Here is a 17,340-nt window from a genome sequence, read left to right as displayed (position 1 = left end):
CTTATACATGTTCCTGTAACTATGAGAAATATGCAACTCCCGTTTACCGGAGGAACACTTTGGGTACTACCAAACGTCACAATGTAACTGGGTGATTATAAAGGAGTACTACAGGTGTCTCCGAAGGTACATGTTGAGTTGGCGTATTTCAAGATTAGGTTTTGTCACTCCGATTGTCGGAGAGGTATCTCTGGGCCCTCTCGGTAATGCACATCATTATAAGCCTTGCAAGCAATGTGACCAAATGAGTTGGTTACAGGATGATGCATTACGGAACGAGTAAAGAGACTTGCCGGTAACGAGATTGAACTAGGTATTGGATACCGACGATCAAATCTCGGGCAAGTAACATACCGATGACAAAGGGAACAACGTGTATTGTTATGCGGTTTGACCGATAAAGATCTTCGTAGAATATGTAGGAACCAATATGGGCATCCAGGTCCCGCTATTGGTTATTGACCGAGAATGGTTCTAGGTCATGTCTACATAGTTCTCGAACCCGTAGGGTCCGCACGCTTAACGTTACAATGACAGTTTTATTATGAGTTTATAAGTTTTGATGTACCTAAGTTTGTTCGTAGTCCCGGATGTGATCACGGACATGACGAGGAGTCTCGAAATGGTCGAGACATAAAGATTGATATATTGGAAGCCTATGTTTGGACATCGGAAAGGTTCCGGGTGAAATCGGGATTTTACCGGAACACCGGGGGGTTACCGGAACCCTCCCGGGGGTTAATGGGCCTTAGTGGGCCATGAGGGAGAAGAGGAGGGCCGGCCAGGGCAGGCCGCGTGCCCCCTCCCCCCCTAGTCCGAATAGGACAAGGAAGGGGGGCGGCGCCCCCTTTCCTCTTTCCCCTCCCCCCTTTCCTTCTCCACCAAGGCAAGAGGGGGGAGTCCTACTCCCGGTGGGAGTAGGACTCCTCCAGGCGCACCCCAAGGGGGCCGGCCGCACCTCCCCCTCCCTCCTTTATATACGGGGGCAGGGGGGCACCCCATAACACACAAGTTGATCTACGGATCATTCCTTAGCCGTGTGCGGTGCCCCCTCCACCATATTCCACCTCGGTCATATCATCGCGGAGTTTAGGCGAAGCCCTGCGCCCGTAGAGCATCATCATCATCACCACGCCGTCGTGCTGACGGAACTCATCCCCGAAGCTTTGGTGGATCGGAGCCCGGGGATCGTCATCGAGCTGAACGTGTGCTGAACTCGGAGGTGCCGTACGTTCGGTGCTTGGATCGGTCGGATCGTGAAGACATACGACTACATCAACCGCGTTGTCATAACGCTTCCGCTTATGGTCTACGAGGGTACGTGGACGGACACTCTCCCCTCTCGTTGCTATGCCATCACCATGATCTTGCGTGTACGTAGGAATTTTTTTTGAAATTACTACGTTCTCCAACAGTGGCATCCGAGCCTAGGTTTTATGCGTTGATGTTATATGCACGAGTAGAACACAAGTGAGTTGTGGGTGATATAAGTCATACTGCTTACCAGCATGTCATACTTTGGTTCAGCGGCATTGTGAGATGAAGCGGCCCGGACCGACATTACGCGTACGCTTACGCGAGACTGGTTTCACCGCTACAAGCACTCGTTGCTTAAAGGTGACTGGCGGGTGTCTGTCTCTCTCACTTTAGTTGAACCGAGTGTGGCTACGCCCGGTCCTTGCGAAGGTTAAAACAACACCAACTTGACAAACTATCGTTGTGGTTTTGATGCGTAGGTAAGAACGGTTCTTGCTAAGCCCGTAGCAGCCACGTAAAAATTGCAACAACAAAGTAGAGGACGTCTAACTTGTTTTTGCAGGGCATGTTGTGATGTGATATGGTCAAGACATGATGCTATATTTTATTGTATGAAACGATCATGTTTTGTAACCGAAGTTATCGGCAACTGGCAGGAGCCATATGGTTGTCGCTTTATTGTATGAAATGCAAACGCCCTGTAATTGCTTTATTTTATCACTAAGCGGTAGCGATAGTCGTAGAAGCAATAGATGGCGTAACGACAACGATGCTACGATGGAGATCAAGGTGTCGCACCGGTGACGATGGTGATCACGACGGTGCTTCGAAGATGGAGATCACAAGCACAAGATGATGATGGCCATATCATATCACTTATATTGATTGCATGTGATGTTTATCCTTTATGCATCTTATCTTGCTTTGGTTGACGGTAGCATTTTAAGATGATCTCTCACTTAATAATCAAGAAGTGTTCTCCCTGAGTATGCACCGTTGCGAAAGTTCTTCGTGCTGAGACACCACGTGATGATCGGGTGTGATAGGCTCTACGTTCAAATACAACGGGTGCAAAACAGTTGCACACGCGGAATACTTAGGTCATACTTGACAAGCCTAGCATATACAGATATGGCCTCGGAACACGGAGACCGAAAGGTCGAACGTGAATCATATAGTAGATATGATCAACATAGTGATGTTCACCATAGAAACTACTCCATCTCACGTGATGATCGGACATGGTTTAGTTGATTTGGATCACGTGATCACTTAGATGACTAGAGAGATGTCTGTCTAAGTGGGAGTTCTTAAGTAATATGATTAATTGAACTTAAATTTATCATGAACTTAGTACCTGATAGTATTTTTCTTGTCTATGTTTGTTTGTAGATAGATGGCTCGTGCTGTTGTTCCGTTAAATTTTAATGCGTTCCTTGAGAAAGCAAAGTTGAAAGATGATGGTAGCAATTACACGGACTGGGTCCGTAACCTGAGGATTATCCTCATTGCTGCACAGAAAAGTTACGTCCTGGAAGCACCGCTGGGTGCCAGGCCTGCTGCTGATGCAACTGACGACGTTAAGGACGTCTGCCAGAGCAAAGCTGATGACTACTCGATAGTTCAGCGTGCCATGCTTTACGGCTTAGAACCGGGTCTTCAACGACGTTTTGAACGTCATGGAGCATATGAGATGTTTCAGGAGTTGAAGTTAATATTTCAAGCAAATGCCCGGATTGAGAGATATGAAGTCTCCAATAAGTTCTATAGCTGCAAGATGGAGGAGAATAGTTTTGTCAGTGAACACATACTCAAAATGTCTGGGTATAATAATCACTTGATTCAACTGGGAGTTAATCTTCCTGATGATAGTGTCATTGACAGAATTCTCCAATCACTGCCACCAAGCTACAAGAGCTTCGTGATGAACTATAATATGCAAGGGATGAACAAAACTATTCCCGAGCTCTTCGCAATGCTAAAAGCTGCGGAGGTAGAAATCAAAAAGGAGCATCAAGTGTTGATGGTTAACAAGACCACCAGTTTCAAGAAAAAGGGCAAAGGGAAGAAGAAGGGGAACTTTAAAAAGAACAGCAAGCAAGTTGCTGCTCAAGAGAAGAAACCCAAGTCTGGACCTAAGCCTGAAACTGAGTGCTTCTACTGCAAGCAGACTGGACACTGGAAGCGGAACTGCCCCAAGTATTTGGCGGATAAGAAGGATGGCAAAGTGAACAAAAGTATATGTGATATACATGTTGTTGATGTGTACCTTACTAATGCTCGTAGTAGCACCTGGGTATTTGATACTAGTTCTGTTGCTAATATTTGCAACTCGAAACAGGGACTACGAATTAAGCGAAGATTGGCTAAGGACGAGGTGACGATGCGCGTGGGAAATGGTTCCAAAGTCGATGTGATCGCGGTCGGCACACTACCTCTACATCTACCATCGGGATTAGTTTTAGGCCTAAATAATTGTTATTTGGTGCCAGCGTTGAGCATGAACATTATATCTGGATCTTGTTTGATGCGAGATGGTTATTCATTTAAATCAGAGAATAATGGTTGTTCTATTTATATGAGTAATATCTTTTATGGTCATGCACCCTTAATGAGTGGTCTATTTTTATTGAATCTCGATAGTAGTGATACATATATTCATAGTGTTGAAACCAAAAGATGCAGAGTTGATAACGATAGTGCAACTTATTTGTGGCACTGCCGTTTAGGTCATATCGGTGTAAAGCGCATGAAGAAACTCCATACTAATGGGCTTTTGGAATCACTTGATTATGAATCACTTGGTACTTGCGAACCGTGCCTCATGGGCAAGATGACTAAAACGCCGTTCTCCGGAACTATGGAGCGAGCAACTGATTTGTTGGAGATCATACATACTGATGTTTGTGGTCCAATGAATGTTGAGGCTCGCGACGGGTATCGTTATTTTCTCACCTTCACAGATGATTTGAGCAGATATGGATATATCTACTTAATAAAACACAAGTCTGAAACATTTGAAAAGTTCAAAGAATTTCAGAGTGAAGTGGAAAATCATCGTAACAAGAAAATAAAGTTTCTACGATCTGATCGTGGAGGAGAATATTTGAGTTACGAGTTTGGTCTACACTTGAACCAATGCGGAATAGTTTCGCAACTCATGCCACCCGGAACACCACAACGAAATGGTGTGTCCGAACGTCGTAATCGTACTTTACTAGATATGGTGCGATCTATGATGTCTCTTACTGATTTACCGCTATCGTTTTGGGGTTATGCTTTAGAGACGGCCGCATTCACGTTAAATAGGGCACCATCAAAATCCGTTGAGACAACACCTTATGAATTGTGGTTTGGCAAGAAACCAAAGTTGTCGTTTCTTAAAGTTTGGGGCTGCGATGCTTATGTGAAGAAACTTCAACCAGATAAGCTCGAACCCAAATTGGAGAAATGTGTCTTCATAGGATACCCAAAAGAGACTATTGGGTACACCTTCTATCACAGATCTGAGGGCAAGATTTTCATTGCTAAAATCGGATCCTTTCTAGAGAAGGAGTTTCTCTCGAAAGAAGTGAGTGGGAGGAAATTAGAACTTGATGAAATAAGTGTATCTACTCCCTTGTTGGAAAGTAGTTCATCACAAGAACCGGTTCCTGTGACAACTACACCAACTAGTGAGGAAGCTGATGATATTGATCATGAAACTTCAGATCAAGTTTCTACTGAACCTCGTAGGTCTACCAGAGTAAGATCCGCACCAGAGTGGTACGGTAATCCTATTCTGGAAGTCATGTTACTTGACCATGATGAACCTACGAACTATGAGGAAGCGATGATGAGCCCAGATTCCGCAAAATGGCTAGAGGCCATGAAATCTGAGATGGGATCCATGTACGAAAACAAAGTATGGACTTTGGTTGACTTGCCCGATGATCGGCAAGCCATTGAGAATAAATGGATCTTCAAGAAGAAGACTGACGCTGATGGTAATATAACTGTCTATAAAGCTCGACTTGTTGCGAAAGGTTTTCGACAAGTTCAAGGGGTTGACTACGATGAGACTTTCTCACCCGTAGCGATGCTTAAGTCTGTCCGAATCATGTTAGCTATTGCTGCATTTCATGATTATGAAATTTGGCAAATGGATGTCAAAACTGCATTCTTGAATGGATTTCTGGAAGAAGAGTTGTATATGATGCAACCAGAAGGTTTTGTTGATCCAAAAGGTGCTAACAAAGTGTGCAAGCTCCAGCGATCCATTTATGGACTGGTGCAAGCATCTCGGAGTTGGAATAAACGTTTTGATAGTGTGATCAAAGCATATGGTTTTATACAGACTTTTGGAGAAGCCTGTATTTACAAGAAAGTGAGTGGGAGCTCTGTAGCATTTCTGATTTTATATGTAGATGACATATTATTAATTGGAAATGATATAGAATTTTTGGATAGCATAAAGGGATACTTGAATAAAAGTTTTTCAATGAAAGACCTCGGTGAAGCTGCTTACATATTGGGCATCAAGATCTATAGAGATAGATCAAGACACTTAATAGGACTTTCACAAAGCACATACCTTGACAAAATTTTGAAAAAGTTCAAAATGGATCAGGCAAAGAAAGGTTTCTTGCCTGTGCTACAAGGTGTGAAGTTGAGTCAAACTCAATGACCGACCACAGCAGAAGATAGAGAGAAAATGAAAGATGTTCCCTAGGCTTCAGCCATAGGCTCTATCATGTATGCAATGTTGTGTACTAGACCTGACGTATGCTTAGCAATAAGCTTGGCAGGAAGGTACCAAAGTAATCCAGGAGTGGATCACTGGACAGCGGTCAAGAACATCCTGAAATACCTGAAAAGGACTAAGGATATGTTTCTCGTATATGGAGGTGACAAAGAGCTAGTCGTAAATGGTTACATTGATGCAAGCTTTGACACTGATCCGGACGATTCTAAATCGCAAACCGGGTACGTGTTTTTATTAAACGGTGGAGCTGTAAGTTGGTGCAGTTCTAAACAAAGCGTCGTGGCGGGATCTACATGTGAAGCGGAGTACATAGCTGCTTCTGAAGCAGCAAATGAAGGAGTCTGGATGAAGGAGTTCATTACCGATCTAGGTGTCATACCTAGTGCATCGGGACCAATGAAGATCTTCTGTGACAATACTGGTGCAATTGCTTTGGCAAAGGAATCCAGATTTCACAAGAGGACCAAGCACATCAAGAGATGCTTCAATTCCATTCGGGACCAAGTCCAAGTGGGAGACATAGAGATTTGCAAAATACATACGGATCTGAATGTTGCAGACCCGTTGACTAAGCCTCTCTCACGAGCAAAACATGATCAACACCAAGACTCCATGGGGGTTAGAATCATTACTATGTAATCTAGATTATTGACTCTAGTGCAAGTGGGATACTGAAGGAAATATGCCCTAGAGGCAATATTAAAGTTATTATTTATTTCCTCATATCATGATAAATGTTTATTATTCATGCTAGAATTGTATTAACCAGAAACATGATACATGTATGAATACATAGACAAACATATAGTCACTAGTATGCCTCTACTTGACTAGCTCATTAATCAAAGATGGTTATGTTTCCTAACCATAGATATGTGTTGTCATTTGATTAATGGGATCACATCATTAGAAGAATGATGTGATTGACATGACCCATTCCGTTAGCCTAGCACTTGATCGTTTAGTATACTGCTATTGCTTTCTTCATGACTTATACATGTTCCTGTAACTATGAGAAATATGCAACTCCCGTTTACCGGAGGAACACTTTGGGTACTACCAAACGTCACAATGTAACTGGGTGATTATAAAGGAGTACTACAGGTGTCTCCGAAGGTACATGTTGAGTTGGCGTATTTCGAGATTAGGTTTTGTCACTCCGACTGTCGGAGAGGTATCTCTGGGCCCTCTCGGTAATGCACATCATTATAAGCCTTGCAAGCAATGTGACCAAATGAGTTGGTTACGGGATGATGCATTACGGAACGAGTAAAGAGACTTGCCGGTAACGAGATTGAACTAGGTATTGGATACCGACGATCAAATCTCGGGCAAGTAACATACCGATGACAAAGGGAACAACGTATATTGTTATGCGGTTTGACCGATAAAGATCTTCGTAGAATATGTAGGAACCAATATGGGCATCCAGGTCCCGCTATTGGTTATTGACCGAGAATGGTTCTAGGTCATGTCTACATAGTTCTCGAACCCGTAGGGTCCGCACGCTTAACGTTATGATGACAGTTTTATTATGAGTTTATAAGTTTTGATGTACCGAAGTTTGCTCGGAGTCCCGGATGTGATCACGGACATGACGAGGAGTCTCGAAATGGTCGAGACATAAAGATTGATATATTGGAAGCCTATGTTTGGACATCGGAAAGGTTCCGGGTGAAATCGGGATTTTACCGGAACACCGTGGGGTTACCGGAACCCTCCCGGGGGTTAATGGGCCTTAGTGGGCCATGAGGGAGAAGAGGAGGGCCGGCCAGGGCAGGCCGCGCGCCCCCTCCCCCCTAGTCCGAATAGGACAAGGAAGGGGGGGGGCGGCGCCCCCCTTTCCTCTTTCCCCTCCCCCCTTTCCTTCTCCACCAAGGCAAGAGGGGGGAGTCCTACTCCCGGTGGGAGTAGGACTCCTCCAGGCGCACCCCAAGGGGGTCGGCCGCACCTCCCCCTTCCTCCTTTATATACGAGGGCAGGGGGGCACCCCATAACACACAAGTTGATCTACGGATCGTTCCTTAGCCGTGTGCGGTGCCCCCTCCACCATATCCCACCTCGGTCATATCGTCGCGGAGTTTAGGCGAAGCCCTGCGCCGGTAGAGCATCATCATCATCACCACGCCGTCGTGCTGACGGAACTCATCCCCGAAACTTTGCTGGATCGGAGCCCGGGGATCGTCATCGAGCTGAACGTGTGCTGAACTCGGAGGTGCCGTACGTTCGGTGCTTGGATCGGTCGGATCATGAAGACGTACGACTACATCAACCGCGTTGTCATAACGCTTCCGCTTACGGTCTACGAGGGTACGTGGACGGACACTCTCCCCTCTCGTTGCTATGCCATCACCATGATCTTGCGTGTACGTAGGAATTTTTTTTGAAATTACTACGTTCCCCAACAATATATACCGTCTCGGGGAGAAAAAAATCAGGGAGAAAGTTTCATCGTGTTTCACAACACGGAGCCGCCGCCAAGCCCTAATCTCTCTCGGGAGGGCTGATCTGGAGTCCCTTCGGGGCTCCAGAGAGGGGGATTCGTCGCCGTCGTCATCATTAACCATCCTCCATCACCAATTTCATAATGCTCACCGCCGTGCGTGAGTAATTCCATCGTAGGCTTGCTGGACGGTGATGGGTTGGATGAGATTTACCATGTAATCAAGTTAGTTTGTTAGGGTTTGATCCCTAGTATCCACTATGTTCTGAGATTGATGTTGCTATGACTTTGCTATGCTTAATGCTTATCACTAGGGCCCGAGTGCCATGATTTCAGATCTGAACCTATTATGTTTTCTTGAATATATGTGTGTTCTTGATCCTATCTTGCAAGTCTATAGTCACCTATTATGTGTTATGATCCGACAACCCTGAAGTGACAATAATCAGGATACTTCTCGGTGATGACCGTACTTTGAGGAGTTCATGTATTCACTATGTGTTAATGCTTTGGTCTGATTCTCTATTAAAAGGAGGCCTTAATATCCCTTAGTTTCCACTAGGACCTCGCTGCCATGGGAGGGTAGGACAAAAGATGTCATGCAAGTTATTTTCCATAAGCATGTATGACTATTTACGGAATACATGCCTACATTACATTGATGAATTGGAACTAGTTCTGTGTCACCCTATGTTATAACTATTGCATGAGGAATCACATCCGGCATAATTATCCATCACTGATCCATTGCCTACGAGTTTTTCACATATTATTCTTCGCTTATTTACTTTTCCGTTGCTACTGTTACAACTACTACAAAAACCCAAAAACATTTACCTTTTCTGTTGCTACTGTTACCATTACTATCATACCACTCTTGCTACTAAATACTTTGCTGCAGATACTAAGTTATCCAGGTGTGGTTGAATTGACAACTCAACTGCTAATACTCAAGAATATTATTTGGCTCCCCTTGTGTCGAATCAATAAATTTGGGTTGTACTTCACCCTCGAAAGCTGTTGCGATCCCCTACACTTGTGGGTTATCAGCCTCCCACTCGTGGAGCGAGCGGCGGCCGAAGCCGTTGGCCGCCGCTGCGTCGTCGGGGAATCGCGCGGCCATCGGATGGGCTTGGGAGAGAGGAGAGAGCTCGGCGGCGGTCGGCGGGCGGCTGTGGGCTGGTGTGGCCAGAGGCGAGGGGGAGGCATTGGTTTTATAGCCCCGCGTCGTGTGTACATGTGGCGGGAGGGGAGGCGTCGCCGCGCCGCCCGTGATGAGGAATCAATGGCAAAGGTGACCGGCGGCATCTTTGCCATTGATTTCACGCGGGAAACCGAGGCGTTTCGAGGACGACGAGGCACGCGTCGCTGACTCGGCGGGCCTGCGGCTCTTTCGCGCCAAAATCGCTCGCCCCGGCGTCCCCGGACGCCCTCCAGCGCGCCGGGTTCGGTCTGGGTCCGCCGGCGCTAATTTCGGCTCAACCCGGTGAAAAACGTGCTCCTATGAACACGACCGGACCATTCTTTCAGCGCCGGCGCGAAAAATCAACTGAGGGGCTGTGTTGGGGGCGCGGCTGGAAATGGTCCGACAGGGACGCTGCAGCGACGCTCATCCAATCCCTCACCGGCGCAAACAGCCCAAGAAATGTCTCCCTGGTAGTGGGTCCCCGCCCCCACGTCAGCATCACGGCCCGCTTCACCGTGAGTTATTTATCCACTTGGACGGTTGGGCCGTTGGGCGGCCGGATACGCAGGAACATCTCGAGATCCCCGCCCTCCGCCACTCCCGCGCGCTCGACTCTCCGCCGTCCGTTTCGCCCTCCGAAGATCCGGCCTCATCCACCACCACCACCACCTTCGCCGCCGTCTCCCTCCCTCCCTCCCTCCCCCACTCGCGTCCCGGCCGCCTCCTTTCTTTAATCAAAAAATTCTTCCCGAATTCTCATCCATCCCCACTAATTCCACCGGTGATCCCTTTCCCTAATGCTAACGATGAGCAGTCGCCGCGACTTCTCCACGCCTAACCCCTCTCCTCCCTTCCGCGCTTCTTCTTCCTCTCCTTCTCCTTCCTGGCGTTCCGTACTGATTTGGTCGTCGCGCCTGGGTTCGATTTGACCGCCCCCACCACCTGTCGTATCCACCCGTGCAGCCGCTCGGGCTGTTCGTTTCTTGGTTCCTCGCTCATCGGTTTTCTTGCGCTGGTTTAGGGATTATCGGGAGCAATACTTGTCCAGGTGCGTGCCGAGTTCCTCCACATAAAAAGGCTTTCTGTTTTTTACTTTTATTCTGATGTTGCTGTTCTAGTTCTGGAGCGATGTTGCTTTTCTGCTTATCTGGGCTGAAGCTAATCGCTTTCTTGCTTTATGCGTGATATGTACCTGCGTTTCATGCATGCCTATAAGTGGAAATTTCTGGTGCCGCGCATGGACTCAATCATTAGAACAGTTTTGAGTGTTCGATCAGTTCCGTGTTTGTCCATAAGAACTTTGGCGCGGCGGCTGTGCCGGAGGATCACGTCCTATTTTGGCTTGTGTACCAGAGTAAGGTTCATATTAGACAGTTACTAGTGCGGGTCCTTGTTAGCGCTGTCATCAATGAAAGTAAACAGTCAATAGTACAAAGTTCCATAAAAGGAGAAAAGGGGCTCAAAAACTCCAAGGAATAGGAGGAGAAAAATGGTGCCAAGGCTGTCTTTTTACCTGTGATAAGTTGCCTAGACAAGTCTACCAGAAGTCATACTCAACTTAGAACCATGTGGCTTAAACTGAAACCGTTTAACAGAAACTTTGAATACCTAACTCGGTTTTTTAATAAGCGACTGACATTTATGACAAAGTATTCAAATTCTGAATGGTAAAAGTATACTCCTTCCGGTTCAAATTAATTGACAGTGTTAATACATGTTATAGGCTGATTATATAGAGCTTGCGTCAATTAATTTGGATCGGAGGGAGTACTACTTTTTGCAATTATTAGGAAAATTTTGCTTGGTATTCAAATTCAAATTCTGAGAGTGCAACGAAGTGCTTCAGCTTACCTATGCAACGTTGCATCATCAAGATGTCTTAAGAGTAGTCATGATGTGGAGTAGCTCTTTGAAATGGGCTAATGCTCTAGCCCCACACGTTTTCTGAATGATTATCACATTATGGTAGCAATGAACTCAGTCACCTGATCCTGTGGTTAACTCTGATTAAAAGATGCCTGGCTTCTGTTCTTGTACTTCCTAGATGACTTTTTTGATACCTTTCACTTAGCCCTATTTGCTTACTGGTGTTTGAACAAAGTTGTCAGAGATGTTGAGTCATTTACATCTTTCCTTATCAAGATACAATGACAATCCTGCTTGCTGCACTATGTGATTATATCATCTAACTTTAGATCATTATACAGTTCTGCACTCTGCGTACCATGTGAACAAGTTTGAAGGTAGGGCCATAGCTGGACTGCCGTGGAGCACAATGATCTTTACTAAGATGCCACATTGGGGATTTTCAAATATATAGAAAAGACAAGCTGAAGAAAATCGACATAGATTTGTGACGGCCAATACTGGTTATGGAAGGTGCATTAATCAGAAGAATTTGAGTCAAAGCGAGACAATGACCAAAATCATGCTTTAACCGGACTTCACAGAGCCTTTACTGCTATGGAGATTTCATCAAATGAACCATCAGAAGTAGAAAATATAATTGGACATGAAGATGATACAGAATTAACACCTTGCGAAGGTATGGAATTTGAGTCTGAAGATGCTGCAAGGGAATTTTACAGCTTGTATGCAAGACATGCAGGTTTTCGAATTCGGATTAGCAGGTATACCCGCTCCAGACGTGATAATTCAATCATTTCTCGTCGTATTGTATGCTCAAAGGAGGGATTTCATGAAACGCGTAACTGTGAAGGCCTCCACCCTGACCAAAAACAGCAAGAGCGGACAGGTACTAGAGTTGGTTGCAAGGCTATGATAATGATAAAAAAATTTGGTCCTGGCAAATGGGTAGTTACTAAATTTGTAAAAACCCATAATCATGGATCAGTTCCACCAAGAAAACTTGATATTAGGTCAGCACATCAGGATCTTAATCCAATTGAAAAGCCACATTCTACTGAGGTAAACCCTGTTGACGAGCCGGTTGAGGGTATGGAGTTTGATTCTGAAGAAGCCGCAAAATTGTTCTATATAAATTATGCGAGGCTAAATGGTTTTCGTGCACGTATTAGCAGGTATTGCCGTTCAAGGCGTGATAATTCAATCATTTCTCGTCAGATTGTGTGCTCCAAAGAAGGCTTCCGTGAAGTTCGAGCCAAGAAAGAGATCACAGACGAAGGAAAAACGAAGCGCCCAAGAATGATAACTAGAGTTGGTTGCAAAGCTATGATTGTAGTGAAAAAGATGAACTCTGGAAAATGGATGGTGTCTAAATTTGAGAAGGAGCATAATCATTCGTTATTATCTTCTAAACAGGCCCCTAGTACATCGAACATTACTTCTGGAGAAAATGCTGAATCTGCTGCAAAGAGTTCAGATCCTGATGAAGCGAAGGTTGAGGAATATAGTGCAGGGATTCAATGTAATTCTACAGATTCACTCACTGTACTTTACAACAAATTATGTCAGGAGGCTATAAAATTTGCAAAAGAGGGATCAGTCACAGAAGAAATTTACCATGTGGCGATGTCTGCCTTGAAGGAGGCGGCAGAGAAGGTTGCTCAAGTCAAAAGTTGTCATCCAATAATGCCGCACCGTGGAGTTTCTGGTAGTGAAAGTAAACATAAGGTCGTACAGATGAAAACTATGAGTGCTTCGCAATGTTCAGATGTGGCCAAACAGAAAACAATACCTTCGCAGCTCACGATGTTTCAAGAGTCTACCTCCAAACTAATGTTCATTCCTACCAACCTGTTGACTGATTCAGGCTTAGCTAATTCTGATAACAATCATCCTTCATCATGTGCTTTCACCTCAAGTGGTAAATACACCATGTATAAGATGCTATCAATTCATCCAGTAACTTATTGCTTATGAACTCTTCTGTTTATAACAACTGTTGCATGTTCTATCAACAGGGAGACAAGGCAGGCATGGATCAGAATGTTCTTATTTGCATGCTGAGAACAGAAAGGAGGGCTGTCCTGAGAAATATCAGGTTACGCTGCCAACCTCCTCATCTGTTTCAGAGATATTCTCCACAGCATTTGATATTTCTTATTGGGTTACAAGGTTCTTATTTTTAGTTTTAATTGCAGAATAGCACTTCGAGTCGGGCAACACAGGGAAATCATTCAACCTACCATGGACATTCTGAAGAAACTACAGTTGCTATTCCTGCTATACCTCTGACGCTATACATGCCTTTGTCGAGGAATTCACCTGGAGCTTCTGCTGGTTAGATTCCATTTTCTTGTACTGATTACGGAATAAATATTTATAACTTTATGTTCCCAGCAAAGAAGTATCATCCATGTTACAGTAATTTTGAAAGAAGAAAATCTAATGTTTCCATTTGGTCTAGTTAATGATAGGTTGACGTTAGCTTCAGAGGTTCGCATATGTCACGCACAAAATAATATAAATTTATGATTCCTCACCACAGGCTGCTAATTGACAGTTTAGTCCATTACCTTTTTCAGTGTAGCTGTTTTTTTCCTTTTGATGGGACTCCAGTGTCGCTGTTTAGTTTGTAAGTTTGCACACCAATTCTCTAGCCTTAGGTCATTGTGTTCATCATGACCACTCCATATATCATGTTTTCGATCCAAGTAGTTCCACTTTTGAGTGGGAGCAATTCTACTTGTTTAAGAAAGAGGAAAGGAGTAAGATGGAATATGGGAAATTCAGTATGGATAAAACTATGAGAAAACTGGTATGGGTTTCCTTTGACTTATGTTCCATGACCTGCCCTTGTCGCTTCCTTTTTTTCCATGGAGGAAAGCCCTCGGCCTTTGCATTGATGGATAGACACAACCCTCCCCTTGTCGGTCCCTAGGTGGTAAGCCCGCAATTCCAATCCATGGAACATAAATAGTAGGCGTGTACATAGAAAATTGATCTTTCAGGATAGGTGTCAAATTAGAAGCTGAGACCAGAAATGAGAGTAATTTTCATCATTTCTTGAATCTGTGGTTTTATCCTTTAAGATGTTCCGTGTCCAGAATAGTAAATTGTATATCATAGCTTGGCAAATAGTTTGGTCACGTTTTCAGTGCTGATTCTGGAACATTTTATAATTTGGACATACTGCAAATTGAAATGTTTCTGTCCTCAGAGTCGACGACTAATGTATTTATAGTCCCATACTATTGCAGATAGATTCAAAACAAGTTATACTGTTTTTCATGAATCAACCTACTAAGCTACTGTTGTTGAAAGCTTTCACACACGCACATTAGGCTTTTCAACTTTTAATAGATCGAAGCAGTACAGGCATTGACTGATATATGTTCATTTCCTTGGGCTACAGATGGACAGTACAAATTGTTGGCAGCACCTATCGAAGCAGTTCCAATTTCATACCGCCCTGCAGAACCCATTAGACAACCAAAAAGAAGTTTTTGTAATTTAGGTCCATTGCCAGGTGTTATGTCTGAACTGACCAGGCGAGAAAAAGGTCCACACCCTCTTGTGCATGCTACAGCTCTTGCTTGTGGTGCTCGTGTTGTTCCTGTTGAGGAAGCAGCTTCGCTGATCAAGGCCATCGAGTCCAAGATCAGATCTGGAGGGGCCAAAATAGCAAGATTACCTTCAAGCAGGCTGACACGTCTAGTTCCTGAGGCGGTCTCCATGTCATCGTCTAGTGAAGATGGTGAGGAGAATGACCACAGTGAGCCACCGGCGGTGAATGTCGAAGGCTACTGCCATGATGATCAGATATCTGAGGAAATGAAGTTGCAAGGTGAGGCATCAGAGTTGGAAACTGATTCTGAGAATTGTTCTGGGCATGAAAACCATGATACTGCTGATTGCTGACAGATGATTGCTGAAGGATGAAAGTTGTCTGAAGATGTAATTTTCTGAACCATAAAGCTGTATGAAGATCGAAGCTACCCTGCAAGCTAGTAAATTTATACTATAGTTTAGAACATTTGTGTATAATTGGATTTAGGATTCTAACCACTTGTCTTATGTCGATTATAGACTGTAATTGGGTTAACTCAAATAGTTAACTCCATTGAAGGGTTTTGTAAAAAAGAGAACCGCCCTTGCAGTGTTGGTGGATAATCTGTACATGAACTACTTTTACGGAAAGCAAAGATAAAGGCATTCATACTTCAACTGACTCTATCTTTCTGGAGAGAACTTTTAGCAGTCAACGATGTTATGATCGTTTTGAAAATAAAAAAATTTATGATCAAATTCGATGATGGTTTTGCTTCTTCGCATCCATTCTGTAGCAACTTCTTTGTAAGCAAACATGTACCAGGAGTTCAGCATTTTACATATCTGTCAAAAGCACACCTGCTATCCTGTGCCTTGAACTGAAATGATGATCGTGTGCTTGGAATCGGTTTTGCATTCAACTACTTTCTCTCACATATTCACTATTTTTATGAACTGATGTTCTACTTGCACGGGTTATTGTATGAGTTTTGCACATTTCAACATGCTACACTAAAAAAATAAGGATTTTTTTTTAACTTGAAGCCTTCGAACACCCATATAAGAGAAGAAAAAAATAGTTGTCCTTATCTATTGGTTCAGCAAGATTCTGTGATTATGACTTTTTCGTCTCCACTCATCCCCCCCTTTTTCTAGTGACCAGAATGTATTTCTATTTGGATGCGATCGTCAAAATTGGCTGCAAACGCTGCATCATAAATAAAGGGAAAAACACGTTTGCGAACACAAAGTTCAAGGCATGTCAGACATTTAATTTTGATGCAAACAATCAAACTGCCTCGTTTATTATTTTGATGCAAACAATCAGAAGAAGAAGAAAACTGCCATGTCGAAAGGAGGCATTGCTTTTTTTCAGCACCACAAAGTTCACTGCCTCGTTTCCATCTTCATTTCTTGCTGAAACAGACACTGATCAACATCACTCTTTTATGCCTGAAACTGAAAGTCTCCAAACCCTTAGGGATGACATAAAGTAGCCACACTGGTCTACATCGCGTGCGCGCACCGGCTCTATCTTGGAGGCGGCAGCAAGGGAAATCAAAGGAACTTGTGATTTGTCAAAACATCATGCTCTCACCTGCTAAATTTAAAATTATCGCTGACTTTTAGCTGCTCCATCACCACGAAAAGGAAAGCTCGCTTTGTCCAAACCGCGTCATACCAAACCTCTGCTGTCAGTACTGATGTACGGCGAATACGACTTCTCTTTGTTTTCTGTCAGTAGCATGACAGTAAAAGTCTAAGTCTGACCATCTACACGAAGTCTTAATATGACCACCATTTCTTTTACATTTTTTTAAAGTTGTTCATCTGATCCTCAGTGGTTTCTCTATCTAGTACTCTCTCTGTCCCAAAATAAGTGTCTCAACTTTGTACTAATTTTAGTATAAAGTTGTATTAAACTTGAGACAATTATTTTGAGACGGAGGGAGTATTATTTTTCCACCAACAGACATTTTGCACTGGTCATGTGTCGTGCAGTTTTGCAAGTCCTTTTCCGGTTTAATAAAGCTAGGCATGGGAGTCCTTATCTAACTATCTTGCAGCAAAAGCACCAGTGATGGGTTATCATCTATTCATGCCTGACCTGATATATTATTTTAAATCTCAGCACATTTTTCGATCAATATCCAACCATCATCTCAACCTCATTTTATTGTAACAACTTACGTAACAAAATTACACACCTTCAAAAGAATGCAATTTTAGACAGTATTATGGAATTTTAAATCTCTTTGGATTGTAGGATTTTCACTGAAAATTTGGAGGATTTAG

At 43.8% G+C, this 17,340-nt stretch overlaps 1 protein-coding gene across 1 annotated transcript; it reads left to right on the top strand.

Annotated features, from left to right (window-relative positions):
- Positions 1 to 10,316: 10,316 nt before the first annotated feature.
- LOC119290952 lies at positions 10,317 to 15,724 on the top strand. Its single transcript, XM_037569634.1, has 5 exons — positions 10,317 to 10,678; positions 11,838 to 13,417; positions 13,515 to 13,594; positions 13,695 to 13,833; positions 14,909 to 15,724. The coding sequence occupies exons 2-5, from the start codon at positions 12,094 to 12,096 to the stop codon at positions 15,412 to 15,414; spliced, it is 2,049 nt and encodes a 682-aa protein (XP_037425531.1). The 5' UTR covers positions 10,317 to 10,678; positions 11,838 to 12,093; the 3' UTR covers positions 15,415 to 15,724.
- Positions 15,725 to 17,340: the final 1,616 nt, after the last annotated feature.

This window comes from Triticum dicoccoides, chromosome 4B (genome assembly GCF_002162155.2).
Source record: "Triticum dicoccoides isolate Atlit2015 ecotype Zavitan chromosome 4B, WEW_v2.0, whole genome shotgun sequence".
NCBI lineage: Eukaryota > Viridiplantae > Streptophyta > Magnoliopsida > Poales > Poaceae > Triticum > Triticum dicoccoides.
This window is presented reverse-complemented; position numbering and strand designations above follow the sequence as displayed.